This window comes from Eleutherodactylus coqui, chromosome 7 (assembly GCF_035609145.1).
Source record: "Eleutherodactylus coqui strain aEleCoq1 chromosome 7, aEleCoq1.hap1, whole genome shotgun sequence".
NCBI lineage: Eukaryota > Metazoa > Chordata > Amphibia > Anura > Eleutherodactylidae > Eleutherodactylus > Eleutherodactylus coqui.
Genome location: NC_089843.1, coordinates 198,611,326 through 198,632,733, shown reverse-complemented (window position 1 = coordinate 198,632,733; position 21,408 = coordinate 198,611,326). Strand labels below are relative to the sequence as shown.

Here is a 21,408-nt window from a genome sequence, read left to right as displayed (position 1 = left end):
TACTTGGTTCAGTTTTTGTGCATCATACCACATTATAAAAGTGGGAGAAATCAGAGCAGTCTTGTCCTGAGATTACACGGTACAGCAGCCTTAAAGGGGTTGTCCCACAAAAAATGTATTCTGTATAGTTAAATCTAACTCATAATTATAAATTTGTATTTACACTTTTTTTTTTTTTTTTTTTTTTAAATGTAGATCCCCAGATATTCTATGTCTGTTAGAAAAGCGCCACCTGCTGTTTTCCTAGAGGAGCCGTTCTGTGTCTGATCCACCTCCTAAATGTTCCCAGGCGGTACTTTTTTGCTTCTCTGCAGTAGCACTTTTTCACTCATCACTTGCTCATCATCTCTTCTGACATCAGAGAAGATGCAGAAACTTCACAGCACATACCCGGCAGAGCAGAGAAAGATGCAAGACTGAGCAGTGGAGCAATTACTGAGGTGGACACAGAATATAAACAGCAGGTGGCGCTATTCTAACAGTGCTGTAATATCTGGGGATATAGACATTGTTTTTCAAGAAGTATAAGTATACATTTATAATTTTAGACTGAATTTAACGAGAAATGGTGTGGGTTTTTTTTTTTTGTTTTTTTTTTTTGTGCGAGATCCCTTTTTAATTAGCTTTTAAAGCTGACTTTCATATATTAATTTGAAAAGCTGAGGACTTAGATACTTACGTGGATATTCCCTATTTAAGTTGCTGTTTACATTAGTGTCATGGATTTCCTTCTAAAAGTGTCCTTCCAGGCATACTCTGCTGCCCAATGATGTTCCATCAGGGTTGAAGAAACGCACACTGGGCAGTACAGTTGCCAAGGAACCTATAGGGTGCCCAGTTAGTATCGTTCATAGTTCCTATCCTAAGTTACCGCTTCCTGACCTGTACAGTGCAGCACACAACTAGTTCCTGTATGAAAGCTGATTCCCATGTAATCTGAGTGGAATCGCAGCGGTTTCTCACAGTTGGGGTCCCACTGCAGCCGTCATGATTAAGCATAGCCGTAATGCCAGTGATTTCACTCAACTGATGCTGCATCTATGGTGTTTGGAGAGGGAGGGAGCACCCCTGCAATCGGGTAATGGGTTCTGATGGTTACCAGGCAGCTGGGCCTTGGGGTCCTTTTTATCTGGAGTGAAATTGTTTAAATGAGCAAACAATGACAGTCGTTTCCTTTTTAAAATGCTGTCAGTTTGCACACACAAGTATGTACGTTTTTTTTTTGTTTTGTTTTAGTTACTCACTTGATTGTTGGTCATTCAGTAAATACCAGTGAATGTCAACGGCTGAGCCATCGCTCTTTACACACAACTTGCGAATGACTGAACAATGATTTTTATGTTGACCTAAAATGAACAACAAATTCTCGTTCGTTCAATCGCTGGCCGTGCGTTTTTACAGTGAACAATTATCTTTGAGGTGCTCATGATTGGATTTACTTATTTTCTGTTTTTCACATATACTGCACGGTGAACGACTTAAAGAATTAAAGTCAGATTTGCGGGTTTTTTTTAACAGCTTGTTTCTTGGAAACGCAAAAAAGCAATCCTCAAATATGTCTGCACTCGCAGGTTGGATTCCGCATGTGGGAGCCAGCAGCGGAAACAGACTCTGCATACCTGTCCAAGTCTTCTTTATTTTTCTTTTGTACTGCTGAAGTGTCGCCCAGCACACATGCGGTACCGTTTTTTTTTTCTTGGTTTGTTTTTTGCTTTTAACTCCTATTTTTCCGCAGTGTCGGCTGCAGATGGGCTGCGAATCGTATGGCTTCCATTTGACTTCAATGAAGTCGTCTGCACAGAATCCGCACTAAAATGAAGCATACTGCGATTTTGTTTTCTGGACCCAAAGATCCACAAAACAAATCTACATGCTTTTATTTAATTCTGGTGCAGACGCCCATGCTTCCCTATGGGCAGCTTGAATTCCGCAAATCAAATCCACTTGTGGACATTTCTGCTAAAAACAAGTCCTCACAAAGTGACGAAGATGGCCAAATAAAATACATTTCGCCTCTCCCTACTCCTAGAGCCATAATTCTTTTGGGGAAAAATTGACAAACCGTATAAATGTGGTATCGTAATTGTACTCACATGCGGTATAATAACAGCTAATTTATACCGCACAGTGAATGCAGTAAAAATGAAATGGAATTATGGAAAATATATATAATTTTTTTTTTTTTTTTCTTGACTTCCCTTATCTTACATAGACCCCTACATTTATAAATTAACATTACAAATCCAGACCCCTAAACAAAACTACTACTTATAACCTTTGAAATTAGGGGGGTATCGCTGTACTGCGTACAAAGGGCTCCGCTATTGTGGCATGCCATCCAAATATTAAAGCAAAACCACTTCCTTCTGAACCCTGCCGTGCATCCAAACTTCTGTTTTTTATCCACATTTGAGACCTTTTTGTACTTATGAGAAATTGGGGAACAAATTGAGTGATTTTTCTTACATTACTCTTTGAAAATGAAAGATTTTCAGTCTAAACAATTACAAATTAAACAAAAAATCCTTCTAAAAGCTAAACTCTAAATCTCGCCCCTAAGGAATTCAGAATTCATGGAGTCTTTTGAGGGGTGTTCTCTTTTGGAACCTCAATACCTCTGCAAATCTGAAATGATGTCTGGAAAATGTCCTAATAAAAGGAAGGCCCAAAAATCTATAATATGGAGTTTTGTTTATCTGCTACATTACAGAAAATTAAAATACAAAATATGCAAAAAAAAAAGTGTCCTCCACTTTGCTTTAGTTCCTGTAAAATGCCTAAAAGGTTAGCAGACCTTAAAATGTTCTTTAATTTTGGAATATTCCTTAATTATAGGGGCAATTTTTTAAAAGATTTCTGACATTCAAAATAAGTACCATATATATTCAAGTATAAGCCACCCCAAATATAAGCCAAATCACCTAAATTTACAACAAAAAATTGGGAAAACTTAGTGATTTGTGTATAAGCCATGGGTGGGAAATGCAGCAGCTACTGGTACTGCATACATGGGAATATTCCCCGCAGGGAGTCTCATTATCACTGCACACTGACAGCACTGTCAGTGTTAAGTAACAAAGGGACTCCCCACGGGGAGCAAAGAATTCCCTGCCATAACTGCGGCAGGGGATCGTGAAGCTCATCCCATTGATTTCAATGGGGATGCCGCAGCTGGTGGCCCCATTGACGACACTAGGATGTTAGCACCCCCCGCAGTGATTTTCGGGGAAGCGCTTTATATATTAGCCCTTCCCTGAAAATCATCCCTAGCTGTAGTAAAAAATATATACTAACCTGTCCGCCGCTGCCGGGGCTCAGGTGTCTGGCCGCTTGTCATCCCGTCACTGTAATGAAGTATTTTTCAGCAGGCGGGGATTTAAAATCCCCCGTCTGCTGAAAAGGCTGTGTCTGATTGGCTGAGCACTCAGCTGAGCACTGCCTGTGATTAGCTATTTGTTGAATGATAGCTGAGCGCTGCCTGTGATTGGTCGCAGTGCTCAGCCAATCACAGGCAGCGCTCGGCCATTCTATGAATGGCTGAGCGCTGCCTGTGATTGGCTGAGTGCTCAGCCAATCCGAAGCAGCCCTTTCAGTGGCAGGCTAGACACACCTGAGTGCTGGCAGCGGCGGAGAGGTAAGTATAGACTTTTTTTTTTTTTTTTTTAACTACAGCTAGGGATGATTTTCAGGGAAGGGCTTATATTTAATGGGGTCCAGCAGCCGCAGCCCCATTGAAAGCATTGATGCGCGGGACCCTCACTCGAGTATAAGCTCAGGGGGCTTGTTCAGCATAAAAAATGCTGACAAAGTCGGCTTATACTCGAGTAAAAGGACGCTTACAAAAGTTCAACTTATCGTGCATGTGTCAGGCAAAGCCAGTAAATAAGATTTTACATGAGTAAAAATGTTTTTTTTTCTTTCCTTTTTATATTAATACAGAAATTATCAACCACAATTAACACCTTAATGACATGGCCTATTTTGGCATTGAGGACCAAGCGATTTTTGGTATTTTTCCATCTCCATTTTTCAAAAGCCATAACTTTTTTTTATTTTTCCGTTGACGCGGCTGTATAAGGGCTTGTTTTTTGCGTGGTGAACTGCAGATTTTTTTTTGGTACCATTTTTGGGTACATAGACTACATTGTAAAACTTTTATTTGTTTTATGACCGCAGAGAGAGAAAATGCATCAATTCTGCCATAGATTTTTGTTTTTTTTAAAAAGCGTTAATTATGCAGCATAAATGATACAACACATTTTTTTTATGCGGGCCGGTACGGTTACGATTACGATACCAAAATTATTTATTTTTAGTTTTTTTTTCACTTTTCCACAATTAAAACCCTTTTTTTGGAAATTCTTTTTTTTTCTTCTAAACTCACTGCATTCAAAGTGCTATAACTTTTTTATTTTTCCATGTACGGAGCTCTGTGAGGGCTTATTTTTTGCGAGACGAGCTGTATTTTTTATTGGCACATCTGGTTTTTTTTATCACTTTTTATTGCGCTTTATGGGAGGCAAAATGCTAAAAATTAGCATTTTTGCCTCAGTTTTTTAGCATTTTTTTACGCTTTTTGCCGTGCAGGATAAAAAGCATGTTCAATGTATTGTATGCGTCATTACGGACGCGTTGATACCAAATGTGGGGGTTTTAATTTTTTTACATTATTTTTTTATGCTAATATGAGAAAAAGCATAAAAAGGTGGGTTTTTTTTACATTTTTATTTTTTGAACTTTATTTTTTTTTTTTTACAGCTCTTGTGTCCCTCTGAGGGACTTTTACTATTACACTTCAGATCGCTGCGATAGTGCATGGCAGGGCTTCTTCCTTGCCATGCCGTATAGCGATCATAGGCTATGGCAGTACAGGACACCGGTATCCGGTGTCCTGTTACCATAGCAACCAGCCGGGCTCTCGCGATAGCATCGCGAGAGCCGTCCGGAGACACAGAGGGAGCGCGGCAGGGAAGGGTTAACAGCGGGGGGCGCATCTCCGAGACACCCCCCCCCCCCCCCCCCCCCACCACCTGTGACTGACAGCCGGCTCCCGCTGCGGGATAGCGCGGGATCATATGTGATCCCGCGCTATCCCCAGGACGTAAGTTTTTACGTCCCGTTGCGGGAAGTACCCTGCTGCCAGGACGTAAATTTACGTCCTGCAGCGGGAAGGGGTTAACGATCACGATGAAACACTCTCAGAATCGCTTGCATGAGTAAAAACATTCTAAAGTTATTACCCCATAAAGAGACAGATGTCAAATTTAAAAATGGAGCCTGGTCAGAATGGCCAAAACTGGCTGCAGGGGGGAAGGGGTTAACAGAACTATGCAGAATACTTGCTAGAACTAGTACAGATGCCTCAACCAATTACTGAGCTACGTGTATTTGCTCATTTTAGATGAGCAGATTCTCATTCAAACAAGCAAATTATGATGCCGCTAACGCGTTGGTAGATCATCGTTAGGAACGTGAAATCTTGAACGAGAAGTGAACGATTCTTATGTATAAAGACCCATTTAGACCCAACGATTCTCGCTCAAAAATTGCCCAAAGCCAGCCTTTGAGCGAGAATTGTTTGGTCTAAATGCTCGGACATTGTGCAGTTTTTGTGCACAAATCATTCATCGTTCAATTCTAGTTTTCTTGAATTGAGCGATGAACTCTTATCAGCAGTGCAGGCTGTTATCACAGTCGGCAGCGCTAAGATTCTTACAGCCTGTGTCCCGCTGGTAGTTTACAGTGGTACGCCGACTGTAATCGCAGAGAACAATACAGCTGTTTGCTTATGCAGAACAGCTGTATTCGCCGAGCGATAGCGGCGGTGTCCCACTCCGCCTGTATAACTCTTTTTAGTAGCTACTTAGTCAGTTCTTTACCCAGATACACACATTTTCACCCAGACCGAGCTGTCTGTCTGTCAGCCTATTATGTGACACGGTGTCAAATGCTTTAGAGAAGTCCAGATATACGAGATCAATAGACTCTCCCAGGTCCAGCCTAGAGCTTACTTCATCATAGAAGCTGATCAAATTGGTCTGACATGTTCGACCCCTCATGATGCCATGCGAATAAGGGGTTATGCTGTTTTCCACAGTCTTCTAGGATGGCGTCTCTCAGAAACCCGTTGGGTGTATTCCATCTGGGCCTGGCGATTTTTATATATATATATATATATATATATATATTCTCCTTAACCAGCTCTGCACTTCCCCCTATGTTAGACATGCAATATTTAGTGGGGGGGAAGTCATTTTATTCCCCTGCATCTCACGAAGCACTTAATTTTTGTTTGTGAATACACTTGAAAAGAAACTATTAGATTTGCCCCCCCAAATCGTCTTCTATGACTTCTACTGCATGTAGGTAGCAACAATGTGAGCAGAGCTTACACTGCACAGACTGTATTCACATGCACAAATCTTTAAACTTTTCTTCCAGGATCGAATTCTAGGCACCTGGAGACTTAAGATAAAGATTGGAGACCAAGAAGAAATAGTATATAAATTCACACCAAAGTATGTGCTGAAAGCAGGCCAGTCTGTTAAGGTAAGTAGTCTTTATATCCATTCATGGAAACACAGGGAAGTTCTAACATTCATGCGTCTCACTCTGAAACTGAGAAGGGAGGAGCGCCACATCAGTGATTTTATGTGTAGCTGCAGGCCTACCTGGGGGAGTAATCTTATCATTCCCACAGTTCAACATCCAAAATGTCACAAAAGAGGCAGTCCTCGATCCAAAGAAATATGCCCGTTTAAAGACCCTTTTACACCGGACGATTATCGTTAGTAGTTGTACAAAATTCCGTACTCCTGCTCAGTTTTAAACGATAGTCAACCCATATAAATGCATGCAGAGACTGGACGAGAGCTGCTCGGTCATTCAGGTTTCGGCATGCTCGAAAACCGAATGACAAGCCGTTCAGTACCGAACTGCTTACAGTGAATGGAGATGGACGGGGGAAGAACACTCCCCCCACCTCCCTGCCTACCGCTCTGTGAGGGATTCAGTGATACTCGCTCCCGTGCAACAGCACTGCAACGACTATACACGGGCATCATTTGCCCGACACTCGTCCCATGTAAAGGGCCTTCAGGGTGCTTTTTTTTTTTTTGCCGTATACTTTGAAGCTTGTTAAAAAAATAAAAAAAAAAAAATATATATATATATATATATATATATATATATATATATATATATATATATATATATATATATATATATATATATATAAAATAGTGTTTTGGTGGCTTTTTCTATATTTTTTTTAATCTGTTTTTGTTTTTATCCCCAATAGTGAAGTTATGGGAAACTGCCTGGCAAACACACACAGCCTGAATTATAAGATAAATGTACCACCATAGCCATTTACTTTCTGTAGGCTGACACCTGGTACATTTTGCATAAAGCCTACAAAAATTGTCAAGTGCGGAGTGGCATTTGCAGTTTTTCATCATACATAACATTTTGTAGAAGATGCATGTTAATTGCTCGAGGTCTGACTCAAGCAGAGCGTAAGATGTGGTCTTCCTAAAAGTACAAGATGTACAGAGCTCGTGTGTATTTTTGCTTCCCTGTATCATCACATGTGATCCCAAATTAACAAAAATAATTTTAACTCCTTGACCTAGATGCATTTGAGTCACTAGTAAACAAGTGTACGGATTGGGTGCAGGGGGGTAATTCAATTCTTAGGGTGACTTTACAATGGAACGATTGTCGCTCCTGTGCTTTCACAGAGGAGCGATGGTCCTTCAGTCTATGGAGGTGCAGTACACTGGAGATCACAGTGAATTGAGGTGCGAGATTCGAAGAGACAAGGCAGTTGTTCAAAGTAACTTTGTACATGGGTTGGGGTACATGGGAGGGGCTGACCTGTCTGATCACGTACTCGAGCCGTACCATGCAATGCGGAAAACAAGGGTGTGATCTAAAAAACACAAAAAGCTGGCTGTGCACATCCTATAGCTGGTACTATATAATGCTACAAGCTATATAGATGTGCAGGGCGCCTTTCTGGAGTTCCAGGAGGAGGTCATAAGGGCCCTAATATTTGGGGACCGAGGAGGGGGGGGGGCAGTACTTCTGGAAGCAAGGCCATACAATTTTATCAGGGCAGCGCTTTCCAAGTTAAGTTCCCTCCACTGGTACGAAGGGAAAGACCCAAAAAAGGTGCAAAGTCTGTTACAAAAGAGGGATAAGGAAGGACACCACACAAAGCCGGCTGTGTGTAAAAGATTACATCACAATATCTCACACATCCTGGTAATTATAATTGTATTATTGCGTTGAACTAGAATATGATTTCCTCTGATGTTCTCTGCAGCTTATATATAAAGCTACATGCCGCTCCTTCCCTTCTGAGCCCGGCCATTTGTCCCAACAGTAGTTTCCATCCACACATGGGGCACTTCCATACTTGGGAGACATTGAGTAACACATTGTGCGGTGCTTTCTCTCCTGCACCTCACAAAACTAAAAAATCTGGGGCTAAACCTGCTTATTTCTTTAAAAAAAAAAATTATATATATAATTTTTTATTTTATTTATTTCAAGAGCAAAACTCAAACGCCTGCTTAGTCAAAATACTCACTATACTCCTCGATGAACTCTCCGAGGGGTCTAGTTACCTAAATGGGGTCAGTTATTAGGGGTATCAAATGTACTGGTACCTCAGAGGCTGCAAACATGGCATCTGAAAATAATTCCAGCAAAATCTGCATTTGAAAAGCCAAATAGTGCTCTTTCTCTTCTGAGACCTGCCTTGTGCCCAATGGTGATAAAGTCAAAGGGAACATGTCAGCTAGAACATGGTGTCCAGACTGCAGGCATAATGTTATAGTGCTGGAGGAGCGGAGCAGATTGATATAGTGTTATGGGGAAAGATTCAGTACAACTTGTATTTTATTCACTTAAACCTCTGCTCAGTCTGAGCTGGAGTTTAGGGGGCGGAGCCATCAGTGATTGACAGCTGTGCATACAGAAATGGTTATCAATCACTGATGGCTCCACCCACTGGACTCTTCCGCTCAGAATGAGTAAAGATATAAATGTATAAAATACACGTTCTGCTGAATCTTTTTCAATAAAGCTTTTTAACAATCTGCTCAGCTCCTCCGGCTCTATAACCTGATGCCTGCAGATTGCACACCAGCAAACAACAAAGGGAACCCATCAACTTGAACATGGAGTGCCTTTTATACAGCATACCGGTCTCTTACATTGTCAAACTGCCATGTTTACCTACTAGGCAAGCTTTGCCACTTTGACAAAAATGACTTTGCTATATGTATATCATATAGTCTCCTATGTATATATGTTTCTGCCCTGTGAATCAAGATATTAATTTTGAATCTTGCAGATATACAGCGCCGATGCCGGCGTCGCCCACAGCCCTCCTTCTGTCTTGGTTTGGAAAAGCCAGAGATCTTGGGGAACCGACAGCAATATCAAAATCTCCCTGGTGAACAGTGATGAGGAGGTCTGTTGAAACGGTTACTAAGTAGTAATGTATAATATCAAAATAATGTCTGTATTTTGGCATATTTCTGTATGAATGTGAAAGTGTATCATTGTTCATGTTATTACCATGTGGAAGCCAGAACACCATTGAAATGGGTATATGCAGATGGTTTCACGTTACTTTTAGTGAATCCCGGCTCTGGTTGCTTCTTAGTTTCTGTCATTCAGTAAACTGCATGGGGACAGAAGTCAGGGCAGGACCTGGAGGGCACCAGAGGGGTGAATATGTAAAACTAAAACCTCTTTGGTATCCAACCCTAAGAGATGACCTAGATGTGCAATGGGTAAAACTAAAATATTTCAATCAAATGACCAAAGACATGAATTACCCTTTTCTGCTTGCCCATATGATTCACTACTAGAGATGAGCGAGCGTACTCGGATAAGCACTACTCGCTCGAGTAATTGGCTTTATCCGAGTATCGCTGTGCTCGTCCCTGAAGATTCGGGTGCCGGCACGGAGCGGGGAGCTGCAGGGGAGAGCGGGGAGGAACGGAGGTAAGATCTTTCTCTCCTTCTCTCCCGCCCGCTCTCCCCTGCTCCCCGCTGTGACTCACCTGTCAGCCGCAGCGGCACCCGAATCTTTAGACCCGAGCACAGCGATACTCGGATAAAGCCAATTACTCAAGCGAGTAGTGCTTATCCGAGTACGCTCGCTCATCTCTATTCACTACAGTTGATTCTGTAACTTTCACTAGAATATTACTTTTATTATTGCCTAATCTTTAAACAATGGAAGGCTCCACTGGAATTAAACGTAAAGATCAACTAAACTATCCATCTTCCAGTGGTATAGAATGCTTGTGGATGATGCTGCCAGGATGAGAACACATTGTAGCAATGTAGCTGCAGTACGCATCGTACATTCCCTAACTGAAGCAGTAGAACCACATTACATTATCAAAACGGAGATCGCCCACCTGACATGTTTCACCATGTGGGCATCTTCAGGGGTACAGGGCAAAGATTTTACGCTTGCTATAAAGTGCATCTTATATTCTTGCCTCTGCTTTGTAGACTAACGAACATAAATGTAATTTACTGAAAGTCTAACCGTTTCCTCACTGAAAGCCTAAAGTAAACATCTGTAGCAGTTCTGTGAGGCTTCCGTGCTCTCTCCCAATTTCTGTTCTTACAGCATGCACATACAAACAGTATTCACTGCGGATTTTAGGAAGCAGAAAAACTGCAGATAAACCAGAAATAATCCACAGCAGCAAAATCTGCACCCAGCGGCGTGGATGTATTAGTGGATTTTGGTGTGGATTTGCTGCAGATCATACCTTTGCATTGTACCAGCTCTGCCAGGATGAGCTGCTGCCACCAGATGAGGGCAGCTCCATTGTATTCTTGTGGTACATTGTGTACTGTAGAGACACTCGTCCTCATAGAATGTGATTTGCAGCTTTCAGCGGCTCTTGTTGACTGTTAGTTGAGTCTTTAAATAAATGAATTCCTGTTCATTTCGTCTATTTGTACATTTTGCAGCCTTCGTCTCCCTTAAAGGCCGCTCTGTTTGGACAAAAGTATTGCTTCAAATGTTTTTACTGCGCTTGTAGCATTTTTTAAAACTCTTAATTGATATCTGTTAGTATTTGTGCTGTTCGCTTCACCTCTTCAACATCAGCAAAACGTTTTCCTTTTGAGGTCTCTTAACCCAAGGAAACTTTTAAAAAAAGTCGCACAAAGCAAAAATCAGTTAAATACGGAGGTGCGGCAAGTGTTGTGTAATCTTCATCACGCAAATTACTGAACACTCGGCGCTGATAGGCAGGTGCGTTGTCACGATGGAGGAACAAGTCAGCCGTTTGCCACAGGACGTCTGGAATTAAGGGTCGATTGTTAATTGACGTTTCACCTCGTTTGAACATGAACCATTTAACTTCACTTGTATGAATCAATCATTACAAAATAAGTGAAAAGTGAACAACTTGCTGAAAAATAAATCTCACCGAAGCCAAACACAACTTAACCAAACAACGCTGGCTGGCGTGCCGCCTCAAAAAGATTCCCCGGACATTCACCCAGCAACAAAAGCCTGTACTAGTAATGCCCCACTACCAGAAGAAGATTCTTCCCCTCCCAGAGGTGTAACTTGAAGATTCAGGGCCCCAATGGAAAATCTGTAACACGCCCTCCAACTATAATGCTTTATTCATACAACTAGGCTACCTATATGGAGAAGATAAGTCTTATGGGCCCCCGTAAAGGAACCAATTAATAATGCATGTTGAAGGAACACCTCTACTGTAATTGAATGGTGTCCTCTGCTATACTATCATTTAACGCCCCCTTTTAAAGTGCTTTGTAATCGTCAATTATATTCTGACTATTGGTATCGTAATCACAGGTTTATAATTTAGGGAAGCGAAGGCTGCAAAATGTACAAATAGACAAGAAAGCACTAAAAAAAACAGGAATTCATTTATTTAAAGACTCAACTAACAGTCAACGAGCCGCTGAAAGCTGCAAATCACATTCTATGAGGACGGGTGTCTCTACAGTACACAATGTACCACAAGAATACAATGGAGCCGCCCTCATCTGGTGGCAGCAGCTCATCCTGGCAGAGCTGGTACAATGCAAAGGTATGATCTGCAGCAAATCCACACCAAAATCCACTAATACATCCACGCCGCTGGGTGCAGATTTTGCTGCTGTGGATTATTTCTGGTTTATCTGCAGTTTTTCTGCTTCCTAAAATCCGCAGTGAATATGGTTCATATGTGCATGCTGTAAGAACAGAAATTGGGAGAGAGCACGGAAGCCTCACAGAACTGCTTTAGAGGTTTACTTTGTGCTTTCAGTGAGGAAACTGTTAGACTTTCAGTAAATTACATTTATGTTCGTTAGTCTACAAAGCAGAAGCAAGAATATAAGATGCACTTTATAGCGAGCGTAAAATCTTGCTATAAGTTGTGTTCTATTTTGCAGTGAGGCTGCCCAGCAGCGGCTGGATCCGCACATGAGCGCTGTGGCTGTGGTTGTGCCGCAGGTTTCAATCTTTGTATTTCCAAGGTTGAAATCTACAATCAGAATTCACAGTGTAAATGGGCGTCCTGCAGGTTTAGAGTTTGCAGCGTATTTCAAATATGCTGCGGGTTCTGTGCAGAAGTACTCGCTCCTTGTGGACCAGACTTTTGAAATCTTATCCGCATGGCTTGTAATGTAAATGCTGCGAAATTTCCACAGAAAAATACGCTCCAGCTATTCTGCAGCGTTTACAGCGTGTGTGAATGGCGCTTTACAATATCCAGTGAGGCCAAGGCTTGTATTTGCCTCTGCCTTGTCCCCACCTGGGAGGCCACTTGGTCCTGCTGGATATGTTTTGGATGTAGATTTCCTGGGAAATCCCATTTGACCCCCATGAATGATAGTTGTGATCAGCAGATCATCTGGTCGACAATACTTGATAGTGACCCAAATTTCATTCTTTTTCTTTGGTTTAAGGACCCTTTTACACGGGGCGACTTGTCTATCGCAGACGCCTGACAGATCGTCCCAGTGATGAACCTTTCTGTGCTTTTGCACAGGAACAAGGATCACTAATGAATGGAGGCGGAGCGAGTCGGTGAATAGTTCTGGCCGCCCGCCTACATTAAGGCTGTTTTTATAAGCGATACCGCTGTGTACATGGGTAGACACGGGTACGGTTACGGCAGCACAGTCCAGAGCACTTTAATAGTGAGGCTACAAATGCATAATCACAGTAACCAGAACACTTGTGGTCGACACGTTGCTGCTATTATGTCCTTGGAGGAATCAAGACTCTTCTGCATCTTGCATGCCGTCACGTTTTCCTTCTATGCCTGTTTACATGGGCTGATCTGTTCTGTGCAGAAACTGAATGTCAAACAAGAATAAATTCACTTTTCGTTTGTCATTCAGTCAGGCCATGCATTTACACTGATAATCGTCCAATTCCCACCGGCTGTGGGAAACTGAATGATTTATCCGCTTGTGTAAAAGCACCCTAAAAAGTAGAATTATGTACGCATCATATAGACAGGCAGGTAAGCTCCCTGTCTTAAAAGTAATGTGATATACATGTAACAATTGTGGGCTTAATAAACCGGAGTATATACGGTATACCTCTGTGGGGATGCCATCAGGTCCATGTGGCCTTCCACTAGTCATAGACTCCAAAGCCTCTGGAATCCCCTCCTTCGTGTTGTTCTCTCCTCCTCAGACAGACTAGGAAATGCAGTGTTATCCAAGTATGTATTGATTTCGGGGTTAGAGTATTCCACTCTACTTTTATAGAGATCACAATACAATTCTGTAAACCCGTCAGCTAGTTTATTAGCAGAGCTAGGATTTCCCTCTGAAGACTTTCTCTTTAAGACGCTCGTCCCCCAGGACCTCCATCAATCTGGTGTGCGCATGCATGGAGCTGATTTTTGCCACTCATGTGAATTGAAACTTTGCCTGTAATACCAAGCTGGGCCACTGCAGAAAGAACGGAGCTGTCCGTTTCAGTCAGAAATGGGCTCCATGCACAAGTGCACTGACTTAGCGCCCATTTAGACTGGACGAATGTCGGACAAACAATGTCTGACACTCGAACCCGCACATACTACCTCCCCTAGAAGAGGGGCAGGGAAGCTCAAGGAGAGAAGTCTCCTGCAGCCATCTCGCTGTGAGCCAGCTGTCCTATCTCCCGTGCGGGGACGAGTGTCGGGCATCATTTGCCTGACACTCATCCCGTCTGAATGGACTTTTAATGCACAGTTGATAGTCAGGGGGGTCCTGGGGAGCAAACACTTGCCAATATACTATTAATGGCCTAACCTGGATAGGAGATGGACAATTTTAATAACTGTAACCCCTCCACTCCCTCAGACTACAAAGGAATTTAGGTCGATGTTTAAACCTGAATGCATGGTACAGTCCATTGGTCGTTTCTGCTAAATATTTTTGTGCCTTAAATCCGTTTCGTGCCCAATAAGGTAACGGTGCTTTTTCTGTTCTCTCACCAATTCATCAGGAAGTGGCTGTTAGGACTGTAACCAAGACTGTGGTGTCTACTATAGAGGAGGATGGAGAGGATGACGAAGAGGCAGATTTTGGGGAGGAAGATCTCTTTCACCAGCAGGTAAACTAGATATCTCTGTTCTTCCACAATCCTAGCTATGGTATTAAATTTAATGGAAAATAGCATTTACACTGTTTTCGCCGTATGACCGTCTCCTTATATATCAATTTTTTATTTTCCCATCCAACATGAAGAGATTATAGTTTCTTTTAGGCTACATTCACACGAGCGAGTAACCTAGCCCAATATCGCGCTTGTCCACGTGTGGTTTATGCAATAATGTGCCTCATTACGTCTGTGAAATTGCAATCCTCCGATTCTTGTTTCAGGCGCGTCGGAGGATCGGCAACTCGGTGGTAAACATCACATCGCATGGCGTGCAATGTGTTTGACTTTCCCATTGAAAACAATGGGTGATACGTTCCATGAGACGTGAAAAAAAAAATTGGGCATGCAGCGATTTATCCCCCCCCCCCCCCCCCCCCTTTATCTTGCAAGAAGAAAAATCCCTTTTGTAAGACTCAGTTTGAAAGAATAGCGTTTGTATTTGTGCGTCCCACAATGCATGGTTTATGTCCCACAACATGCAAAGGTTTGTTTCACATCCAAGCCTGCCACCTTCATCGTTTGTTCTGCAATGACCGCTCTCACACATGAATGTGGCAAAGCGCTGTGATTGCAAACGTGGCGCTTTGCAGCGACTTGTCTTTTTGCTTTCGACCACAGCTCCCTGCATCCGACTGTTTTAGCGCACCCGATCACTGATGGGTGATGAGGTGCGCTAAATGGCTAGATATGGAGCAGACTCCGCTCGAAAATCGTGCCGCTGGAAAACCCTGTGATCCAGCGCATGTTTGCAAGGCCCCATTTCAATGGGAGCTTTATACTGCAGCGTTTAAAACGCCTCGTTAATTGCGGTAAAAGCGCCTGTGTGAGAGGCCTTACAGTGTAAAATGTGGCAGTTCACCATAGAGCTTCGCCCCTACACTTCAAGGGGACGTCTGCAGGGATGAATCTGTATTCTTGGTCTCAGGACCTTTTCTCCGGTGTTGCAAGCGGTAAACTGTTGCTTCTGTAAAATTATTTATCAGACTTTGAACTTGCGTGCCGGTGTGTAATCCGGGTGGGTTTGTTTCTTAGTAAAATTGATGCTTCTCAAACCTGGTCACCTTGGAGGCGAGCATATGGTGACAGCGGTGGTTCTGTCTCCTTCACAACAGCATGGCGTACTCTACTGTTCGAGACACGATTTTGCCTCCTGGGTACGATTTCTGAGCGTAGAATCGCGCCTTTCTCCATGGGCAGTGAGCAGTCGGCCCTCCATTCAGAAGACTCTTCACGCTTTATTTGATTGCTTATTACTTTCTGCTGAGCGGTTCCTCTCTAATATCTGTCATTTGTCGTTCTGCAGGGCGATCCTCGTACAACGTCCACAGGCTGTTACCTGATGTAACCAATCTCGGCTGATTTACTGCCAGAGTTGCTATTTTTATACTTTCGGCATTGTTTTCTTCCACCTATGAGAAGCTGACTACTGCCAAACATGCAAAGTTTCTTTTATGTTTATATAAATATATATATGATTGTTCTCTCTGTGGTTTTATTAACACTATCTCTCTCAGCGAGGGCGCAAGTTTTATGCTTTACCTTTTCATACGCCAGAAATCTTGTTGAGCAGTTTTAATCAGTTTTAAAGTTTTAGCGGCTAGCATGCACAGAATGTCTTACTGGTTGACTGACAAAGGTCCTACTTTTAGAGTTTGATACATTTTTATAGTGCGACTTATTTCTGCATGGAAGTATTCTGCAAATCGGAAATGTTCATATTGAAAACCAATCAGTGGGAAGTTATTTTGGCCATGTTGTCTACCTCTCTTGTAGATGTCCTACCAAGTAGGAATGACCAAATACAAGCATCTTTGACGGAGCCTCTTTATTTGTGTCTGTATCGGCTGGGCTGGCTGCATAGGCTTACAGCCCCACCGACTGCATCGCTGTCTATTTTTTTCATACTTGCTCCTTTCGCCTGTGCAGGCTGTAGTTGGATCCAGCACTCGCTGCTGTCAATCTGTCAGGTGGGTAGTCTCCTGCTCACTGTCAATAAGTAACATGGCGTTTCCCCTTAAGAAGAGCCCGTATAGCTGAACTGGGGGTCAGTATGAAGAAAAGCCGAGCATCATTATTCAGCAGGACCACGGCTGCAAAGCTATGCAGCCAGCTAGCCCAACCGACATAGCCATAGGTCCTCTTTTAAGCATTCTTCTTTGCCTTCTGCCCATTTAGAGGTGCAACCTTGATTTCTAATTCCACAGCCTGTAAAAGTACACCACAGTTATATGTAAGGGCCTGTACCTGGTCCAGGTATTTAGATATTTTGACAAATAAGGTGTTGCTGTTAACCTGTGCTCATGTTACTATTGAAAGGAGTTGTCTCACAACAGCTGATGCCTAGAGAGCAGCAGAGAACGCCCATGGGCACCTCCACTGCTTTCATTTCAAGCGGACCGGCTGAGATGGCCAATTCGGTACCAGCTGTCCCTATAAACTCCTGTTTGAAAGGGCGATTTAAAATATATGTTAAAAAAAACATTTGGGGCAGAAGATAAACATTTTCTCAAGTAGCATCAGTCAGGAGATTTGAAAGCAGTCAATTGTTTTAGTTTTTTTTCTAAATTAAATTACATTACGATCCTGCATTTAAAATTAGTTGTCAGAATTAGAACCCATTATAGTCGGTGGATTCCTTTGGGCTGTATCAGGGTTTGTCATGTGACTGATCAGGAATGACCTCACTTTTGTTTTTCTGCTTCTATGATGGAGCCGAAATAATGGAAGTTCCATTCACTAACACAGCGGCTGTTCAGTACTGAACGGCTGCTGTTTACATTGAACAATCATCGCTGATCGTTTAGGCTGCATAAAATACTGAACGATGATCGTTCAGTGTAACCAGCAGTCGGACAGCACTGAATGGCTGCTGTCAGAGTGGATGGAGAGGGGTAGGGGAGAGAAATCTCCTCCAGCCACCTTGGCCCCCTACTGGCCGCTCAGTCAGAGAGCCAGCGATACTCGCTCCTGTGCTGCAGCACGGGAGCGAGTACACACAGGGATGGGTGTCGGGCATAATTTGTTAGACGCTCGTCCCGTGTAAATGGGCCTTAACTCAGCCTTTTATCTTCCGGTCTTAAGATGCATACTTCTTAATTTTTCCATTGTCAAGAACTTGTGAAAAGCACTTAATGGATAATGCATCCATGGTCACTCATGTAATCATGTCCATGCATACAGTCTGCGGTCCTCGAGATCTCATTAAAAGTGTATTACAGTGCTTATGCATGATCTGGTCTGAACTAGATGGTCTTTTCCCTCCTGAGCATCTTCATCATAGTCTGCTGTTCCCCTGATAGAAGGCAAATTAAGCCGACCTTGTAAGACTGCTTGGACGCCGACAACAAGTTCTTGCAGTTTTGCGGACAGAGGTTCTTGCTGAAAATAAGTTTACAGCCGTAGAACTGTAATGGGATGGAGGAGGTTTTGTTATGTAATGATGTGCATCTTGTAACTCCTAGTGTAGTCATCAGTGACAAAATAACACTGATCATTCCACTAGGTTTTTTCCTCCTATGTTATCAGACAGACTTGATCCATGCATGATGTCAATCACACTTAAAAACTGCACTAAATATTTCCATTTAAGCATCCCTCAGCTTAATTCATATTGCAATCACATTCAGCCTTTGGGAGGATTTCTATGTTAATTTAAAGGGATATCCCAGTTGTAAGCACATCACCTATGCACTTGATATAAGAAGACGGGTCTGACTTATGGCAACTGTACCAGTTGCCTAGACTCAGGGGGGCCCTGACCACATTGAGGTGGAGCTTGGATTGAGCACTGACCAAACAACTCCATACAAATTCATTGCAGCCGTTGGGTGCGGTCCTAGTGTCCATGAACCCACAGACAGTGGATAGGTGATAATGCTTTTTACCTGGAATAACTCCTATATATGCCATCAGACTGCTCACAGAGTTTTTCGACCCAAAAAATGGGACTGAAATCTGGAGAACATGGGTCACGTTCATTTGAATGGGTATATGCTCACAGGCTTTTTTTAAAAATTCCATTTCTTGACTTTCGGATGACAAGAGCATATGTCAATGGACAGTGTCCTGCACATGAACAGGATGTCCAAGAATCGCCTGTGTGCAAGTAGCCTAAGGGAACTTGTACACAATACTGTTGGGCAACCGACAGCCATCCCAACGATTATCGCCTCTCTACTTTCACACAGAGGCAATGATATCTCTAGGCCCACCTGCCTCCATTCAGAGTAAACGAGCATTCATAGATGACCGACTGCCTGACGCAGACCGATGGTTGATTTTGTGTTGGGCCTCTTTCACACGGGCTACAAAACGCATGTATGTGAAGCTCATGATTTCCAATGGGATCTCATGGGAAAGAACCCATTAGAAACCATGAGCTTCATATACATGCGTTTTGTAGCCCGTGTGAAAGAGGCCAAAAGGTGAGCTAAAAGCAGAGTGTCTCCTGACAAGTGAGCGTTTTTTGGGGGTTTTTTTTTTCTCACTTGCACGATTTACATGGGACGACAGTTGCATTTAATCGCTCTTTTGAGTGATTACTTGGGTTACTATCGGCCCCTGTAAATATGCCCTAAATGTTATCTACAGACTGCAGTCACTTGTTTCTGATGAGCTACTTAAAATTAACTTTGCTCCTCTGCAGAAAAGTAACGGCTTTCATAAGATGGTGACACGTTCCCAAATCTGTTCAAAATGAACGCGTTTAATGTCTTGGATATTGAAAGGAAAAACCTCCTTCTGCGCTCGTGTTGTGGTCCCGTGAAAGCGTCACCGGATGGCAATTGTCATGGAACCTAATGTAGGTTCCAAATATTCATTTTTTAAATAAAGTTCAATTTTAAACACAAGTAAAGCTTTTAATGACTTAACTTTTAACTAATGACCTCCAGGCCCCGTTTTTCAGTTCTGTTAACAAACAGATATTTAATACAGTTGCTGTCGACAGCTTTATAGCAACTGGATAAGCATTTAAACCTCTTGTTCTAATATTGGCTGGTTGTCTATATAGTTGGCTAACGATAAACGATTCGTCTTGAAGTACCACAATGTCGTAACAGTTTTATGTTCACACGATCAAGAAGCGTTTTATCTCTGTTCAGTCACTTCAGCGATTTACATTAAAGGGGTTTTCCACAACATAAAGTTAAAAGGGCTTAAAATGAACTAAACTTCAATACTCTCCTATCCCGGCCACTGTCTGTCGATCCTCGGTGCTCGCCATATTTTTATGTCGAGGAAAACCCCTTTAATGGACTATTGAACATAATTGCTAGTCTGCACGGAACTGATTACCTGCTGGTGTAAACAGGCCTTTGAGTTCTTAACGTATTAAAGCAGTTGTAATGATCTGCAAAAATAGTAGCTCCTAGCGTGTCTATTCCCACATTCTAATTGGAGATTGACTGAAAAGTGGTCAACCCCCTTTATACAAGTATGTGCAGCCTACATGGTATACATGTCATTGGAATGTACCGTATCTACAGTATTAAGATGAAGGCCATGCCCAGCTTTCAACATTAGGAGAGTGGTATGCTGTCAATTAGCTCATCGTACATCAGTAGAACAGAAGCGGGTTTCTAAAGCTTCCAACCATATAAATGAGAAGTACTTAGCAGTAATGGGTTTGTGCCCAGCTTTTCAGAAAAAACTACTATACAAGAAATGTTAGAGCCTCCTAAATGACTGCACACTGGATACTAGTCCTAATATAATATCTGTACTAGTCCCTAAGGCCGACTTCACACAAGTGTATTCTAGGCGGATTTATGTGCCCGTAATATAAACGAGTCGCAACCTGACTCGCCCAAACTCGTAGCATCATACGAATCACAGATTGTGGGTTGGTAGACCCGCAGTCGCACTGGAACATTTATCCATATTATGAGGGTGTAGATGCGCCCGATAAACGCTCAGGTGACACTGGTTTATTACACGGCAGCATTGCATGAAATCGGGAGATGGTTTACTTATTTTGGAAAGGATATCTGGCTTTTCTGCTGTGGATTTGGCCCCATCAATGGGCAAAATCTGTTTGATACTCCTCTCTGCGTAAAGATACGTTACTAGTTGACAGCAATTTGTGAAGCACAACTGTAACTCCTTTACCACCAACACTTGGGTTCTTTGAGATGGGAGGGGGTGGGGGTAATAGGCTGAACTGGATGGATGTTGTTTTTATTTTTTTTTTCAGCCTTACATACTATGTTACAGCAAAGGTGATGAAAGATCTGCCGCTGCAGTTGACATGCTGAGGACTTAAAGTTCCATATCGCAGGTCAATTTTTGTTCTGCAGTGTGTGGATGAGATGTTGCCCACATGGCTACTACTGTAATCCACTGCAGATTTACCTTGTGCAAATCCACAAGCTTTTTCTTGAGCCTAAAATGTATTTACACTGATTTATCTCACTGTGAATAAAGCAAATTCTGTGACTTTCATATTGGGTATTTATATTCTAGCTATGTTCTTTTTATACTCTGACCTGGGAACATGATTTTATACTTTTTGATGCATACAATTACTCAGTTGTTCCCTCGGAAACGCCATTCATTGTAGGAGATATAAAGCGCATATTTAAATGTAGCAAGTGTTCAATTTTGTGACAAACTGTATCAGTCAACTGGCTTAGTAGGCACTGGTAAACCCACGGAGATGGCAGAATGGGGAGTCCATTGACTGCTACAGGTGGGGGTGGTCCGGCCACATGGGCAGCCAAAGCGCATGTTTCCATCGCGTT

The 21,408-nt window shown here is 42.5% G+C and overlaps 1 protein-coding gene across 1 annotated transcript in view; it reads left to right on the top strand.

The window, feature by feature from the left end:
• LMNB2 (lamin B2) overlaps positions 1 to 21,109 on the top strand; it is a 48,480-nt gene extending 27,371 nt beyond the window's left edge. Inside the window, exons 9-12 of the mRNA XM_066574237.1 lie at positions 6,442 to 6,549; positions 9,365 to 9,484; positions 14,513 to 14,620; positions 15,972 to 21,109. Of these exons, the coding sequence (XP_066430334.1) occupies positions 6,442 to 6,549; positions 9,365 to 9,484; positions 14,513 to 14,620; positions 15,972 to 16,013 (378 nt within the window). The 3' untranslated portion in view covers positions 16,014 to 21,109. The remainder of the gene's footprint in view (positions 1 to 6,441; positions 6,550 to 9,364; positions 9,485 to 14,512; positions 14,621 to 15,971) is intronic.
• The last annotated feature ends 299 nt before the right edge of the window (positions 21,110 to 21,408 follow it).